An 18,574-nucleotide genomic window follows, 5' to 3' on the forward strand; every position below is an offset into this window, starting at 1 on the left:
TGACTAATAAGAAGATCAAATAATATTGACATTGAAGTGATTAGTTGTCTGACAATGCAGGGCTGGCTCATATATCAGCTTAAAAATGTACTCTCAATCATTGTCAAGTTATTTCTTTAATATCGAGGTAAATGTATTTAACTTCTGTGGTTAATAATGGTTTATTTTTGGGGTGTGGGGGTAGTAGATGGTTGGGGCAGTCGTGGGTGTGGCTCAGGGGCTGCAATCTTAGGCATCACATGTGAGGTCTTTTTTATAATGGTATTAGAATGTAGTCATTTAAATGAATATGAATAGCATGTATGCAAGCTCAAACAGAGTATGATCCTTTTACATAAAAAATAGAAAACAAGAAAAAACATAAAAGGTGGCATCAGTAACTTTATATAGAATAACTGACAGGAAGAGGCCTTTCTGTATAGGATAAGAGGGGTTGAAGTGAATTACTGCTACACTTGTATGCACACTTGACTGGACTGGACATACCTTGAATAGGCGGAAATATGTAAATAAACTTTTCCTCGAGAAACAGTTATTTAAAAATGGGCTGTTTTTGCAGCTTCTGTATTGACTAACATTGTGTGAACAGTGTGTTTTGAAACTTGAAAGCATATTTAGATATTACTTCAAAATTCTTTATTTCAATGAAGCAAGGGAAATTGAATTTTCCAATGACAATAATCATAATGCATCTCCAGAAGAAATCAAATAAAGTGACATGTATCATGTGGTCATAATTTAACAGACTTTTAAAAGTGAAAAGAAGATATATAAAGATATATGTAACATTTTCAATATTTGTAAGGCATGTTTTTAATATTTTTTATTTCATTTAATGAAACAATGGAACACTGTAATAGTAATAAGCATGACAGCAAGAATCAGAGATCTTAAAATGGAGAGCTCGGACAACATATTCATCTGTTCAATACAACTTCCACCTGCATGGAAAAGAAAACAGCAATTATTTACTGTATTTCTTTGTACTGCATATTGAAAGTCATATGCAATAACAGTAATTTAGACTTTCCCCCAATTAGTTTATTTCCAATAAATAAAAGGAATAAAACTGAATAATTATAGATTATGTAATCATAAATAGCTGAGAATACACAGTTTAATTCATTCATGTTTCAAACCACTTAATCCAATTCAGGGTTGAGGGGGACCAGAACCTATCTCAGCAGCACAGGGCACAATGTTGGGACCAACCCTGGACAGGGCACCGGCCCATATGTATGTTAGGCTGAGACACCAAGTTATGCTAACATGCACAACACTGGAATGTGGGAGGAAACTGTAACTCCACTCAGTATTTTACAGTAGTCTATAAATATCCATAATTTTTTAATAGTATGCTATCTCTAAGTATACTATGTATTATCTTTAATCTATTTAACCTGGTGTTAAAACACCAAGTAGTAGTAATTGAATGTTGATCTAGAGTTTGCTTTTTTCACCTGACATTATATTGCAATCCTTACCATTGAAGAACAGTGTAGTTCCATTCCCAAACAGTATCTCTTCACAAAGAGCCACAGCACAGTGGTAAGTACCAGCATCAGAGAGGCTGAGATTCCTCTTTGTGAGCTCATATACAAAGCTCTCTGTAAGAGAGTCAGCCACAGAGCTCTTCTGACACTGACCCTTGCTGTGTCCATTAGAATAAATAATTCCTGGTTGAGACTCGTCTGAACCAATAGACGCTGTGTCCTCTGACACAGATCTCAGTGAGGACTGTACACTGCAGAGTCACAGAGTTTCCTGGATGAACTGGTTCCAACATAGGCTGCTGGAGAAGTGTGTGGTTGGAATAATGTGCAGCTTAAAAAGTAATGAATTAGAAGAGAAAAATTGTAATAATGAAATTAATTGTAACAAATACAATTGATATGTAAATAGTATAAACTCTAACTTTAAAAATGAAGTAATCAACTAATGTGTAACATAAAATATTACCAAATAAAAAGTCCTTGATCCAAAATGTCTGATAATAAATATCTGCAATAATGTCCACTTAAAATTCTTATTTCTGCATTAGCATTTGGGTTGAAAGTGTAACTAACCTTCAGAATCTTTGATCACCAAAACTGTTCCATCTCCAAAAGTAATGATATTCATAAAAGCCACAGCACAGTAGTAGGTCGCAGAATCAGACTGCTCTGTTTTCACAATGCTCAAATCACAACTGCTGTCTTCAGTCTGTACAATATAATGGTTTTTGTCAAAACCATTATAAAATGTGGCTTCTTTTGAGTAGCGCTGAGAGTCTGCAACTAGTAGTTGTCTTGTTCCGATAGTTTGCTTGTACCATGAAACTTTATGCATAAAGTCAGAGGAATAATTACGAAGAATTGCCAGATTGGCTCCAAGTTCAGCCGTTATGAGAGGGTCCTTTTGCACAACCACCACCACCTGACATTGTGCATCTGAAAACGCAAAGAGAATATATGCATAAACATTCAATGAAAAGGACACTGTAATCATATGAAAAACTAAAATAGAAAATCTAGCTTAAAAAAGCAGTCTGAGTAAAGGTATATGATCAAGAACAGGAACCTCATTTCTCAGTGAAGTCTGGAAGAAAAACATATTTAGTAGAAATATATATGTTTTTGCAAGTGAATTTATGCAAGTGTACTTATCAAACATATTGTATTAACAGACTGGTAGAATTAAAAGACAGATCTTCTAAACAGTTTAACAAGCCTTAGTCTGTAATTTCACTTTTATAATATCCACATAAAATCATAAATACTTGATTCTTCTGATGGTCACCTTTGTATCATTCCAGTGCTTAATAGATGCATCTGTTTTCAGAGAGGCATGTACAAAACAAATTTGTTCCACTTACATGCTCTTTGTATAAGGATTTGGTGGAATAATCCTTTAACTCTGCCTATATATTCATTTGCACAGAATAATGGCTAGTGAGAACAACATGTCCTTGTATGGGATGTAGCAGTGGTTGAGTGTCCTATTTCCCCTGGTGGGGAAGGTTATGTGCTGATAAAGGTTGGGCACTGCACGCTTGAGGTTAGCGCTGTTGAAATCCCCAACCACGATAAGTGCAGCGTCCCGGTGCTGTGCCTGAAACTGTGTGAGAGCCTCATGAAGTTCACACAGTGCAGTGTCCATGTTGGCCTGAGGTGGGTTGTACAAGGTGTTGATGATGACCGACGTGAACTCCCGGGGAAGGTAGAAAGGACAAAGCTTGAAGGCGAGCAGCTCCAGGTTGGGTGAGTAGGAGCGGGCGAGAGTAACAACATTGGCATTGTTGCACCAGCTGTTGTTTACCATCACACACACTCCACCGCCTCTCGACTTCCCCGAATCTGCCATCCTGTCCATACGGTGAACCGAGAAGAACTTGGCCGGCTGGATGATGTGGTTTGGTACTGCTGGGTTCAGCCACGACTCGGTGAAGCAGAGGAGATTGCAGTCCCGAATGTCCCTCTGGAACTTTATCCTGGCCAGGAGGTCGTCGAGCTTGTTGTCCAGAAACTGCACATTGGCTAGCAGGATGCTGGCAGCCTGTTCCTGATACCGGCTCGCTTCCCTCGAGGCCTTTTCCTCGTGTCGCGTCCTTTGTTTTCCCTCAGGATCTCCGTTGGCCATCTTGGGTCCAGGGGTTAGAGACGGCTTCATGTGAGTGCTATGTATATTAAGAGAAATAAAGGCATCTCTACTGTACGAGATACGCATTGTGGTGTAGAGAGAAGGGCTGCGGAGAAATCAGGGGTAGCTGGAAGAGCGAAAAGAGCGAAAAAGATAGTGAAAAGAGTGAAAAAAGTGCCAGGTGTGGACAGAGCAGTTGTAACGGCAGCTGACCTCACCAGTGCCATCTTTCAAGAGATGACTACCGCTCTGTTGCCCTCACATCAGTCGTGATGAAGTGCTTTGAAAAGCTAGTCAGAGACTTCATCACATCTTCACTGCCAGCCTCCATGGACCCACTGCAGTTTGCATACAGCCACAACCGCTCCACTGATGATGCAATTGCAAATGTGCGCCACACCACACTGACCCACCTGGACAAAGGGAGGGGTAATTATGTTAAAATGCTGTTTGTTGACTACAGTTCAGCATTTAACACTATCATCCCCTCCCTACTCACTACTAAGTTGGAGGATCTAGGACTGCATACATCCCTGTGCGACTGGATCTCCAACTTCCTAACAGACAGACCACAATCAGTCTGGGTGGGCAACTGGGCCTCATCCACCCTCACCCTCAGCACTGGAGCTCCTCAGGGTTGTGTCCTAAGCCCCCTGCTCTACTCACTGTACACCTATGACTGCACAGCCACTTCCAGCTCTACCATCATTGTCAAGTTTGCTGACGACACCGTTGTCATGGGTCTGATCTTAAACAACGATGAGAGGGCCTAGCTGGAGGAGATTAAACACCTGGAAAACTGGTGCCAGGAAAATAATCTCCTCCTAAACGTCAGTAAGACAAAGGATCTGATCGTGGATTGCAGCAAGAAGCAGGAGCGGCACTACCAACCTGTGAGGATCAGTGGAACCACAATGGAGAGAGTAGATAGTTTCAGGTACCTGGGTGTTCACATCTCACAGGACCTGTCCTGGTCCCGCCATACCAACTCCCTGGCAAAGAAGGCTCATCAGCGTCTTTACCACCTCAGACGCCTGATGGACTTCAGACTGCCTTCCAAGGTACTGCGGAACTTCTACACCTGCACTATCGAGAGCATCCTCACAGGGAACATCACAGTCTGGTTTGGGAGTAGCAGATGTCGGAGGACCAGACAACCCGCCACGGGCCAGCGTGAGCAGGGTAGCTTGGGGAAGGACAGGGAGCAAGACAATGACAGACGCAGGGACGCACACACTAACGGGCACGGGCACAAAGGGGAGAAAAGTGACTGGTACATTTAGCGTAATAGGGACAGACACGGTGACAGTGACAGGCACATGAGCACCACCATGCACATTCAATAGTCCAGCGAAGGGGGAAGGAACCCCAACCAGTCCCCCAGTCGTCGGCTGGGTCGAAGATTGACCAGCCTGGCGGGAAGTGTCCCTCGCCAGCCTTGGTAGCAGCGACTGCCCTGGTTCTGGTATTGGTACCGCTGCCTTTTTGCTTGCACAAGGCTTCAGCGTAGGTGCATATGCTCTGGAGCTCTTCGCCTCAGGCGGGGGAGTGTCCTTATCCAACAACGGTGCCTCCCTGCTAGCCACCCAGGTTAGCTTGCTCGCACCTGGGCAGTGTATCCTAGGCAGTGCCTTGGGTGCTGGAGGCTCCTTGCTCTCTGAGCATTTGGCGTCGCCGTGGGAGGGAGGATCCCTATGAGGGTACTCTTCTACCTCCATTGGAGCTTCCTCCTCACAATCGGAACCCCTATCCGACTGCAGACAGATGTTGCTGCACTCCTCTGTCTCTCCATAAACTGTCTCCCCTATGATCATCCAGGTAGGGATCATAGGACCCAGCAGAGTCCATCTCCGAGTACTGGTCCTCTTGGTCAAGCTGTTCTCCGTAGGTTTCTGCACCGTCCGATCCCGGACCATACACAGGGCCCCCCCAAAATCGATCAGCGGGTTCCTTCTTCCCAGTAGCTCCTTGAAGTGAGGCCAGGATGAGGGAAGGTCTTACCGCTGGAACGTAGGGGTCCACAGAGTCCGACTCCAAGGACTGGAAATCGTTATACCAGTCTCGCTCGTCCGCCGGGGTTCCGTATACTGCTTCCACACCTGGAGTCAGGAGGTTGCCCAAGAACACGGGAGACTTCGCTGCATGTGCTGTGGGAGGGCGTTGAGGGCTGGCTCTGCGGCTGTGGCATCGGCAGAGCCAGCCCAAGTCCTGTCTACCTCATGCTCAGAGCTGTGGCTTCTTGCCCCTGAGTGCTATGCCAGTGAGGCAGGAGGTTGTATGGGTTTACTCCTTTAATGTTCACTGGCTTTAGAGCAGCAGCCCTCTTGGTTCCCCACTGAATGAGCTAAGGTGGCATACATCACCTCCCTTCTGACTGGGCAGGCTCTGGCATGGGCCACTCTGGTCTGGGAGCACTAAACAGATGTTCCACTGTGGTGGAGTTCACTGCTGCTCTCAAGCAGACTTTTCACCATCCAATCGCTGGAGGGGAGATGGCTTCCTGTCTCCTTAATATACCCCAGGGGAAAAGAGCGGTGGCTGATTACACCATCGAATTTTGCACTATGGCAACCGGGAGTGGATGAAACTCAACAGCACTGATTGCCACTTTCCACCAGCACCTCAGTGAGGAGCTTAAAGATGAACTGGTCCACTGAGATACTGCTGCCTCTCTCGATGACCTGATCGATCTGGTGTTGCGAATTGACAATCGTGTACGGGAGAGGCGCAGAACATGGGGACCAGAGATCAGTGGAGGCTCTCGTGGAACTCCACGTACTTTTAGCCCTGTTCATGTGCCTGACAAGTGGGGGGAGTCTGGACCTCAGCCAATGCAGCTCGGACACACCCGCCTTTCCTGAAGTGAGCGTGATGCATGGATTCAGGAAGGGAGGTGTCTGTAGTGCGGAAGCTCAGGTCATCTCCACCAGCTTGTCCTGAGCTCCAGGGGAAAAGACAACATCCATCAGGGATGGGAGGACCCTTGACCGACTCAACTAGTCCTCCCCGAGCTCAAGGGTTGTTAAGTACCACAATTGCTTGAGGAACGTCTGAAACGCGTCTCCAGGCATTTGTGGACTCAGGAGCAGTGGACAACTTTCTCAATGCTTCAGGTACCCCTGGCTTCAGCAACATAATCCCCATTTGGACTGGCTGACCCAGTCAGTGCTGTCTTGGGGTTTGTCATGTCAGAGCTCCTGTTTGCAGCTACCCAAGCCTCGTTCTGGGTCCAGTCATGGTCCCGGTGGACCAGACCTGTCTAGAGTCCCCCAGGAATACTGGGACCTCGGGGAAGCATTCAGTAAACAGAAAGCCCAACTAATGCCTCCCCACCGGCCATATGGCATGGCCATAAACCTCCTCCTGGGCTCCATTCCCCCTAGAGGCTGCCTGTTCTCCCTTTCAGGGCCTGAATGTCAGGCAATGGATGAGTATATACAAGAGTCCTTGGCCCTAGGGTTATTCTGGCTGTCTACTTCCCCGGGGTTCTTCTTTGTTGGGAAGAAAGATGGTGGGCTACACCCCTGTATAGACTACCAGGGCCTTAACAAAATAACCATCAAGGACTGCTATACCTTGCCCCGCATGACATCAGCATTCAAGAAACTGCAGCAGGCCTCCATTTTTACTAAACTTGACCTGCGCAGTGCCTACAACTTGGTGAGAATCCAGGAGGGAGACAAGTGGAAGACTGTGTTCATCACCCCCTCTGGGCACTATGAATACCTCATCATGCCATTTGGGTTGAGGAACGCACCCGCTCTCTTCCAACAGTACATCACTGAGGTCTTAAGGGAAGCCCTTGACAGGTACGTGTTCATCTACTTGGATAACATATTGATCTACAGCCAAACGGAAGACAAACATGTTACCCATGTTAGGCGTGTCCTCCAGCTCCTACTCGAGAACTACCTCTTCATCAAGCTGGAGAAGTCCACGTTCCATGCACAAACCATCTCTTTTTTGGGATTTATCGTCTCCCTTAACACATTACGTATGGACCCGGCCAAGGTACGGGCTGTGGAGAGCTGGCCCAGACCCACCTCGGTGCGTCTGGTCCAATGCTTCCTGGGCTTCACAAACTTCTACCGTAGGTTCATGAAGCACTTTTGCAGCCCCATTGACCACGTTGACCAGGAAAGCACCTGGTCGGTTCTGCTGGTCCACTGAAGCCCAGCAGGCGTTCAAAGAACTAAAGCGCCATCTAATCATGGCTCCTATTCTTTGGCTCCCTGATGCAGACCTTCCATTCATTGTTGAGGTGGATGCATCTCAGGTGGGTGTTGGTGTAGTTCTGTCCCAGTGATCAGGAGGGAACAAACTGCATTCCTGTGCCTACTTTTCTCAGTGTGTGTCCCCAGCAGAACGGAACTACGATGTAGGCAACCGCGAATTACTGGCGGTCAAGCTTGTGCGAGGAGTGGAGAAACTGGCTGGAGGGGGCAAAACACCCCTTCCTGGTCTGGATGGACCACAAAAACTTGGCCTACAAACATGCAGGCCAAGCGACTTAATCTGCCAGGCCAGATGGGGACTATTCTTTGCCTGGTTTGATTTTACCTTATACTACCGGCCGGGCACTAAGAACATTAAACCTGATACCCTCTCCCGCCAGTGGGAATCCTCGCTGCCTTCTGCTCCTCCCTAGACCATTATCCTAGAGGCCCGCATCATAGCATCGATCCAGTGGAGAAGGCAGTATGTCAGGCTCTTGTGGCTGAACCACTGGGATGGCTGTATGTACCTAAGGTGGTTAGAGCTCAGGTCCTCAAGTGGGGACATGCATCCCCCTTTTCAGTGCACCCAGGAGTCACACGGATGCTTTGAATTTCTCCGTAGACAGTTTTGGTGGCCACGCATGGAACCCGACATCTGAGCATTTGTGAAGTCCTGTCGCATCTGCACTCAGTGCAAGGACCCCAGGACAAGGCCCGCTGGTCTGTTGCACCCACTGGCTGTCCCTTGGCACCCTTGGTCTCATCTGTTGCTCGATTTTATCACGGGGCTGCCCCCATCAAGGGGCAACACTGTGATTTTGGTGTTAATTGGCAGATTCTCCAAGGCTGGCCACTTCGTTGCACTGCCAAAACTGCCATCTGCGAAAGCGACAGCATATTATTACTTACTCAATTTGTCCAGCTTCATGGGCTGCCTAGCAACATCATGTCAGACTGCAGGCCTCAATTCACTAGCTGGTTCTGGGGGGCCAGCTTCTCCTTTGGCTTCCATCCGCAATCCAATGGCCAGACTGAGTTAACCAGGACCTGGAACACACCCTCTGCTTTCTGTCCTCTTCCTGCCCATCCTCTTGGTCTGACCACCTATTTTGGGTGGAGTTCACCCACAACACTCTGTGGAACTCCTTAGGCATGTCACCATTCGCGTGCCAGTATGGTTATACTCCACTCATGTTTGCTGACGTGGGTGTCTGGTCTGCTGGGCAGACAGTCAGGCGCTGCCGCTTGGCCTGGCGGAGGGCACGCAGGGCTCTCTTATCTGCTACAGCTGCTCAAAAACATTATGGCGACAAGAGACAGCGACCAGCGCCAACTTATCGGCCAGGACAGCAGGCTTGGCTGTTGGCATGGTTATACCCACAAACTCGCCCCTTGCTACATCGGGCCATTCAAGGTTCTTCGCCATATAAACCCTGTTTCTTATCGCCTTGCCCTTCCCCCGTCATTGCATGTCCACCCCACTTTCCATGTATCTCGCCCTAGGCTTGTATTGTGTTCAGTGGACCCCTCTGACCCGCCGGGTCTGCACATGGTAGACAGGGCAACGGCATACCCAGTCAAGTGTCTCTTGGAGTCACGAGTTCATGGTGGAGTCCAGTATTTGGTGGACTGGGAGGGATATGGGCCAGAGGAGTGTTCTGGGGTCCCCTCCCATCACATCCTGGACCGCAAACTCGTTTGGGTTTTTCGGGGGGATGGCCTTGTGACATCAGGAGCTGCCCCTTCCAGGGGGTGTACTGTAAGGGTTGGCACCAGGCCGAGGCCCCCTCTGGCCATGAGAGGGAGAGTTTTTGCTATGCATGACTGAAGTAGGATTGAGCACCATGGACAATAGGGCTGTTCACTTTGTCTGGCTCATTTGAGTTTTATTTGAAACAAGCCTAGAATCACCAAAACGGGAGTTCAGTTTTGTTGCCCATTCATGGCTGTCATGTTGCATATAAATAGAAAGACTAATATGATATTAAACAGAGAATAAAAATATTCTCAATTCAATTATACATTGTATTTTGACCTGAGCATAAACATCTGAATTGTTCATAACTTCTGAATTGTTCATAAAGGTATAAGGTTTTCAAGCAAATCTCAAAGCTGTGTAGTTCAAGCCATCTGTGTCTTCGACCTGACAGAGAACAAAATGTTATAAACCATGCAGAGACTAGGAATATAGTAAAATTAGTCTACTTTTATGTGCAAGAAAATTTTTATTTTTATTTTTTTTACCTTATTTGTGTGTCGAGTGACCTTGACCTTGTCTTGAACCTTTGAAGGGAAAAAAGTAAGTAATAATATTCAAATATTTGTGAAAATATTAAGTTAAAATTTAAAATGACTCCAGTATTATAGATTAATCTTTAAATACAATGTAATTTAACCAACAGTCCACCCAGAACCATGATGATAATAACAGAGAACACATTACATATTATCAAAATAGTAACAATCCATCTGGTATTTTCTGAAATTATCAAAAGCAATAGGTTAAAAGCAAATTCATTTATAGACAATGGTCTATTTTTCCCATTCATTATATATACATATATATATATATATATATATATATATATATATATATATATATATATATATATATATATATATATATATATATATACAAATATACAGTTAATATGTATTACAAAAAAAAAGAATCACTATTTATTAGTGGTTTTACCTTCAACATCAACTTTAGTTCCATTTCCAAAGAGTATTTCCCCACATGCAGCCACAGCACAGTAATAAGTTCCACCATCAGAATGTCTGGTGTAACTCCTGGGAAGGTCGTAGACACAAGTCTGTGTAGGAGATCCAGCATCAGAGTCTGTCTTACACTGATCACTCCTGTTGCCATGAGTTTAAATGATTCCTGGGTGAGATTTGTTTGAGCCATGTCTGAACCAGTAGACACTGTGTTCTTCTGTGCAACTCTCAGTAACAGCTTGTAGTGAACACTGGACTGTAGAATATTCTCTCTTCTTAAAAACCATTTCAGTTTTAAGCTGCCATTTGATCTTTTCAGCCTGAAAAATTTATAAAAATAAAGTAACAATGGAGAACCATTAATCAGGCCAAAGAGGAAAAGAAGCAGAACAGTAAATCTGTGCACACAATTACCTTGAAATAGCATAAGGGGCGCAGATCCAAACTCTACAACATTTGCCTTCACTGTTCCACAGAAATATGTTCCTATGTCATCTTCTGAGATTTCATTAATGTTGAGGTCTAACGTTTCATCACCCAGAGCAACACTGAAGTGGCCATTGTCAAATGCTTGAGCAAATCTGTGTTTTGTACCATCTTCAGTTGTTCTCACAACCTGCTGAGGCAACTTTCATAAACTCATCTTATACCAAATGAAAATACCTTTGCTATCTTTGACCTTGTTTTGGCCATGTTTTATTGCCACGCTATGTCCCTGTCTAAATGTTTGTACCTGAAGTTCCATGATTGTAGAGGTTTTATCAGGAGAGTAAAGAATGCATGTTACTTATATGATTGATACTGTAGCATAAACATACTGGTTATTAAAAATATGACTTACCAGTTATCAAGAGGCAAAGAGTGAAAAAAAAAAATTAAGCATTTCTACTGTTTAGTAGAATCTAGTGAATCAGAAAAAGAGGCTTTGTGTTATTTGAATAGATATTTTAAGCTTATAGAAGTCATGCGCTCATTTGATTGGTCCAGTAGTTTTGAGGAAATGCTATGTTGTGGTTTCATATTACAGATGATATATTGCAGTGTTGCTACTTAAAGTAGTAAAGAGGTTTGTCAAAATGAGGCATAGAAAATATTTTTAAAAGTTGTCCTATAGTGCTGTTACATGAAACCTTCAGCTCAGTTTATTTGGTTCAATTTAACACAGGGTATTAAGGTATTAACATGTTTAATATGCAAATCAATAGTCTTTTGTTTTACAGTGATTTTGACTAAGAAACTCTAGTACAAATTCTAGTTCATTGGTATAATGGACTTTAACCTACGGTACTGTCTAGGATGTATTCTTTGAGTAAATGTTTTCTAAAATCTTAGTGTGATATATAGGTTGAACTCATTGTAGGTCAGCATTGCCCATTAGCTACTGAAACATGATTAAAACACTGATAAATAAATAAACAATAGCATAGCTCAAACAGAAAACATATCTCAAACAAAATATCTTATCTGGAATGGCTAAATCAAAGCCCTGACCATTATTCAATTTTATTGCTTTCATCTGAACCACTTAAATCCTAGGCAACTATCCCTAAATAAAACTATACATTACTATACATTACTAAGCAAAACTATACATTGCTGAAAGAAGTTTGTATAGAGGAATACAGGTTACAGTACCTGCTTACACATGAACAGAACTGATCAGCAGATGCAAAACTTGTTCGGTGGAGATTACTTATAGTAACTGATAACTCTTTTAAATTTTGGATTCAACATACTTTTTCAATTATTGTTTAACACTACAATGACCAAGATGATCATTTTGAAATTGCAATTTGAAAATCGCAATTTGAAATTGCATATAATAGCCTTAACAAAAAAAAAAAACAAAACACCATGTCTTCCAATAGGTTACCTATATTAGTGTATATTTTGGTTTATTAGTATTTTGGAGTACAAATATATTATGAGCAGTTCTACTTTGAAAGGCCATAGCATTTACATTTACATTTACGGCATTTAGCAGATGCTCTTATCCAGAGCAACTTACAAAAGTGCTTTGTCATTTACTTATAGAATATCCTAGTACAGTACAGTAGGTTAGAGTCCAATATACCAATGAACTGGAATACTGTAGAATACAGGGATCAATGCTGATACCTAGAAGTACAAAATACATAAGGTCCATCTTAAACAATGATAAGTGCAATAAACAATAAGTGCTAGGGTACATAAGCAATACCTTACAATAAGTACTAAATTACTCAGTCAATATGGGAACAGTGTCAGTTGTCCTTTAAATATTCTGCAAATAGATGGGTCTTCAGACCCAATGTTAACTTGCCAGTGCTCCTGGTTTTTTTTCATAATAGTGTATGTTTCATTCTTTTTCCCCCATACATTTCTTTAGGATGAACCCAAAGAGGGGATCAAAGGCAAGCAGAGGCAAAGTAATGAGCAAGAGGACCAGACAGCCTGTCCATAAATAATATTTATTAGTATAAAATGTTTCATACATTCCTAGAGACCTTATTTTTTGGTTATTTGTAAAGCACCATTTTGGCCAATAATCCAATTTGCACAATTTACCTAAATGTATTTGATCAGCCAAGATATGTTTGGAGTCCAGAGTTTGCTTCTTTAGTTTAAAAGTGAAGCTGCAAAGATAGTGTTGCTATCAAACACTGGAACAAATAGTCACCCGAATAGCTCAAATTTCACTACATCTAGTGTGAGTGGAAAATTAGATTTATTAAACTGTTTCTTTAACAATTATGTAGTGTTAAAAACCCATGCATTGAGTTTGGAAAGATATTGTATGTGAATATGAAATAAGACAAAAGTCTTGATATTCAAGAAAAGTTTTTTTTTTTACTATATACTTGATTGTGGAGAGGACAGATCTGCATGAAAATCTAAATTAGTTATAAGTGAAGTTTAAAAAAAAATAATTTAGTAATCTTAATTGTTTTCATGCTTGTTGCCTCAAAATACTTATCACAGCAGTTACATAATTAATTTAGTCATCAGAGCTGTGAAGATGGAGTTTCTGAATAATGTAATGTCAGTTGTGATAGTAATTTGCCTGTAAGTATGCAGCAACAGTCTCTTAAAAATAACCACAGTAAAATTTTTTTTGTAAAATTACATTAATCTCATAGCAGTAAAGTGCAATATAATGCAATGTAGTAATATTACTGTTTATACAGTAACAGAATGTAAAATTTATTTAGCTTCTATAAATGTACAGAGCTATACTGAAGTGTTTGCTGCCAGTTAAAAGTAGGCAAGAAAATACTGTAATAACATAATACAGTAACAAGCTGTAAATTAAATGTACAGTTCAGATACTGTAAATTTAATATACTGCCCGTAATTGTGCTGTAGAATGTACATGTTGTTTTGCAGTTTATGCATTTCTGCATGTGGCTGTAACCCCCGGTTAGGATTAAGTATATGTCTCAGAAAGCGGGTTACATTCAGAGCCACAGTATGAAAAGGAAGTTCAGTTTTATTGCCACTTCAAGTCTGTCCTACAGAATGTAAATTTAAACATATCAATAGCCTATTGTATTCTGACCCGGGCATAAACATCTGAATTGTCCTTAACTCTGGAAATTCCAGAGGAGGAAGGTTTCTGAGCAAATCTCAAAGCAGCATAGTTCAAGCCATCTGTGTCTTCAACCTGACAGAGAAGGAGAGGTGTTATAAACCAAGCAGAAAATAAGAGTATAGTAAAAGTAATTTTGTAGATTTTAAGTCTATTTTTATTTGAAGGCCAATTAATTCACAATTTACCTTATTTGAGGGACTTGATTGACCATTAACTGAGCCTTTCAAAAAAATGTAATAATGTTCAAATATTTGTGACAATATCAAAAATTTTTAAATCAAAATAATTCCAACATTAAAGACAAATCTTTAATTACATTGTAGTTTATCTAACCTTTTTGATGATTCTTATATAGAAGTCCACACAGAGCCATGATGATGATAACAGAGCTCACATTACATATTATCAAAGCAGTAACAATCCATCTGTTATTTTCTGAAATTATCAAAAGCGATAGGTCAAAAGCAGATTCATTCATAGACAATGGTATATTTTTCCCATTCATTATAGTTAGGTATACAGTTAAAATCCATTATAAAAAGTATCATAATTTATTATAGATTTTACCTTCAACATCAACTTTAGTTCCATTTCCAAAGAATATTTCCCCACATGCAGCCACAGCACAGTAATAAGTTCCACCATCAGAATAGTTGGTGTATCTCCTGGGAAGGTCGTAGACACAAGTCCATGTAGGAGATCCGGCATCAGAGTCTGTCTTACACTGATCACTCCTGTTTCCATGAGTGTAAATGATTTCTGGACGAGATTTGTTTGAGCCATGTCTGAACCAGTAGACACTGTGTTCTCCTGAGCAACTCTCAGTAACAGCTTGTAGTGAACACTGGACTGTAGAATATTCTCTGTCCTTGAAAACCATTTCAGTCTGAAGCTGCCACTTGATCTTTTCAGCTTGAAAAATGTGTAAAAACAGGAAATAATGAGAGAGAATCATGAATTCTGATTCATGGTTCTCTCTCATTACTTGCAATGAAAAAAAAAAGTAGCCGAACAGTAAACCTTTGCAAGCAGTTACCTTGAAATAGCAGAAGGGTCCCAGATCCAAACTCTACAACATTTGCCTTCACTGTTCCACAGAAGTATGTTCCAATGTCATCTTCTGAGACATCATTAATAATGAGGTCAAACATCACTTCACTCACAGAAACAGTGAAGTGGCCATTTTCAAATGCTCGAGCAAATCTGTACTTTGTACTATCCTCAAATGTTCTCATAATGTACTGAGGCACCTTTCCTAAACTCATTTTATACCAAACAAAAAAATGCTGGGGATTTTTTCTGTCTTGGACTATATTTTGGCCACATTTAATTGCTACACTAAGTCCCTGCCTAACTGTTTGTACTTGAATTTCATTGACTGCAGAGGTTTTAACTGGAGAGAAAAAAGAGAACATTTTTAATGGCTAGAATCCACCAGTTATTTATATGTACCATGTACTTAACAGGTAGATTGTAGGATAAACATATTGTTTATTGAAAATATGACTTACCAGTTATGAAGAAGCAAAGAGAGAAAAAATGACTAAACATTTTTACTGTTTAGACAGTGAGATAGTAAAATCTAATGAATCAGTACCTTGTTCAACTGTTCAACAGCAAAAGAGGCTTTGTGTTTTCTGAATGGATGTTTTAAAGTTATAAACAGATTTGATTGGTCCAGTAGCTTTGAGGAAATGCTATGCTGTAGTTTCACACTACAGAAAGAGTACTGCTGTGGTGCTATTTAAAGCAGTAAAGAGGCAAGCCAAAATGATGCACAGAAAAAATGTAGAAGAGATATGTTGTCCTGTAGTGCTGTCACACGAAATGTTCAGCTTAGTTTATTTGGTGTATTTATGTCAGCTTAGTTTATTTAACAAGTTTTAAACCACTAGACTTTTGTTTTAGGCACGGTGAGCCTTGAAAACAATCATGTCAGGTAATCCATAACAAAGTGCTCTAATTACAAAGCATTTTAAATGTTGAACTAAGATCTGCGTGTGATGTGGTGGTTGACCTCATTCCTGCTCAAAGTCCTGACATTAATCCCATTTTGTTGATGTGGTCTCTTCTGAAGCACTGAAATCCTAGGCAATTATCCCCAAACTATACATTTCTGAAATAATTTTGCATATTTGAATGCAGGTTACAGTACCTCCTCACTGGGAACAGAACTGATCAGCAGATGCAGGACATGTTTGGTAGAGGTTACTTATAGTAACTGATAACCGTTTTAAATTCTGGATTAAACATACTTTTCAAATTAATGGCCTTGCATGTTTAACAGTAGAATGACCAAGATGATCATTTTGACCAGTTTGAAATCGATATAATTGAAATTGGTAATTTTATATCAGTAACTTATTTTTATATAACAAAATAACCCCAACCATGTCTACCAATTATTGACTTATATTAGCGTATATTGGTCTATCAGTATTTCAGATTTAAGAGTATTTAAAAAAAAGAGTAGTTCTACCATGAAGACCATAGCAGACACCTTGACTGTATACAATATTAGATTATGTGATTAAGAATGGACACATTTTATGAAACATTCTCATGTAAGTCCAGATGGTTGTAAAGGGTTCTCAAAGCTGTTGCTGTGATATGCTGTGGTCATGAGTAGGTCAGTAAAATGTATTTATAAAAGTTATTTATGAATATGGAATGGCAAGATTTGGTAGACTGCAGGAAAAGGAAAAGGGACAATGTGTAGTGAAGTCAAGATGGTATGTAGAAACAGTCTGATTCAGGAATTAAGGTCTCTTAGAAAGCAATGAAGGCTTGCATTGGAGGAGGAAATAGGATACTAATACACTACAGAAAGAATTGAGTGTGCTAGTGCAGCCTTCTTTAGGAATTCTTTAAATCATGTGACCTTATTTAGTAAGGAGAAATAAGGAGTTGAAAAGTATGAAAAAGTTAATTAGAGGGGTATTTTGAGGGTGTTTATAAAGATAACAATAAGTCAAAGGAGATGGAGTTGCCACTACATTTTCCAACTGGGGGTTAAACAGAATAGCAAATGGATGTTAGCCCACCAAAATAGAGTGAGGTTCAAGACAAGGTGTGTCATGCAAATGCAGTTTCTGCACAAGGACCTAAAGGAGTGCCGTATCAGGTGTATAAAAAGGCATCTGAGGTCTTGATATTTTTGTGGAAGATGATGTTAATAAACTGGTAGAAAGGGATTATTAGAGTGGAGAAGTGTAGGAGGTATCCTTATTCCTAAAGAAAAGGATTCCATGGGTATAAAATATTTTCAGCCTATATGTCTTCTTAATGTGGATGATGAGATTTCTTTTAGTGTGAGAGTGTGGAGACTGGCAAAATACTTGAAGAGTTGGTTACATCCAGCAGAGTTGGTTACATCCTGGCTGAGATTGGAAATGGGCGTGATGACTGGTTGTTCCAGTTCACCGTTAGCATTTAGAGTGGAGATAGAGCTAATAATTGTAGCCTCGAAGTGGGTTGTAGGTGTGGAGTGGCTACACAACGGTTTCCGGTTACCTCAGGTTAGGGCATACATGGAAGACATGACATGACATGACATGACAACGCTGACAACTACTGTGCTGTGTACCTGGTGGTTGCTAGGGAAGATAAATGATCATTTTAGGTGGGCAAGGATGAAGCCTAATAGCAGTTCACCTTCACATTTCACCTGCTTTTTTGGTCCAATAGTTAATAGAGGAAATGCTATGTTGTAGTTTCATATTAGAGGAAAAAGTACTGCAGCGTTGCCATTTAAAGCAATAAAGAGACATTCTGGTTCCTGAGAATAATGACATAGCATATAGTGCTATGTTAAACAAGACTTTCAAATTACACATTATTATCCTCTCATGAAAGCAAATTTATACAAGTAGGTTTTAAGACTTGCCTTATAAGCAGAAATAGAAGAGCCTTGGTGAACAGTAAATGGTAAGGTCTTCTTGGGCATAGACAACAAATACATAGTCACATCTAAGCTTAGAGCATGCCTTTGGAACAGCCAACAAAATCTGTGAAGAAGGCCTCGGGGTTTGCTGCATGGTTGAATAGAATAAATTAGTGATATAAGAGGGAACTGGTTTGGTAAGTGCTTTAAAAAGAAAGAAAAGCATTTGCACTGAATGCTAAACTGAACTGTAGCTAGAAGGTGGAAAATAGGACAGGTGTAATATGATCTCTTTACTTAGTGCTAGTAAGAAACCTAGCTACAGTGTTCTTTACTATCTGTAAGCTATGCTATAGGGAATGGTTGATCCCAATATATGTTACAATATTCAATTCATGAAGAAACGATTGCATGAATGACCTCCCGATGGTTGCAGAACACTTAAACTTCACAATATTTCTAAATTGGAAAATATTGCTTTTCACCACATAATTGATTTGTTTATTAAATCTGAGATCAATCAAAGAACACACACAATTTTTTCAGTATCATCTTTGCATGGGA

At 41.0% G+C, this 18,574-nt stretch overlaps 1 protein-coding gene and 1 pseudogene across 1 annotated transcript; both read right to left on the bottom strand.

The window, feature by feature from the left end:
* Nucleotides 1–828: 828 nt before the first annotated feature.
* Nucleotides 829–11,301, bottom strand: LOC118240120 (annotated as a pseudogene).
* A 2,408-nt stretch (nucleotides 11,302–13,709) lies between these two features.
* LOC113568807 lies at nucleotides 13,710–15,820 on the bottom strand. The gene is made up of 6 exons (XM_035519742.1): nucleotides 15,639–15,820; nucleotides 15,164–15,520; nucleotides 14,695–15,039; nucleotides 14,461–14,562; nucleotides 14,313–14,347; nucleotides 13,710–14,199 (listed from the first exon to the last, which is right to left on the bottom strand). Exons 1-6 carry the CDS (start codon nucleotides 15,676–15,678, stop codon nucleotides 14,080–14,082), a joined length of 999 nt encoding a protein of 332 aa, XP_035375635.1. The 5' UTR covers nucleotides 15,679–15,820; the 3' UTR covers nucleotides 13,710–14,079.
* Between the last annotated feature and the right edge of the window lie 2,754 nt (nucleotides 15,821–18,574).

This window comes from Electrophorus electricus, chromosome 19, assembly GCF_013358815.1.
Source record: "Electrophorus electricus isolate fEleEle1 chromosome 19, fEleEle1.pri, whole genome shotgun sequence".
NCBI lineage: Eukaryota > Metazoa > Chordata > Actinopteri > Gymnotiformes > Gymnotidae > Electrophorus > Electrophorus electricus.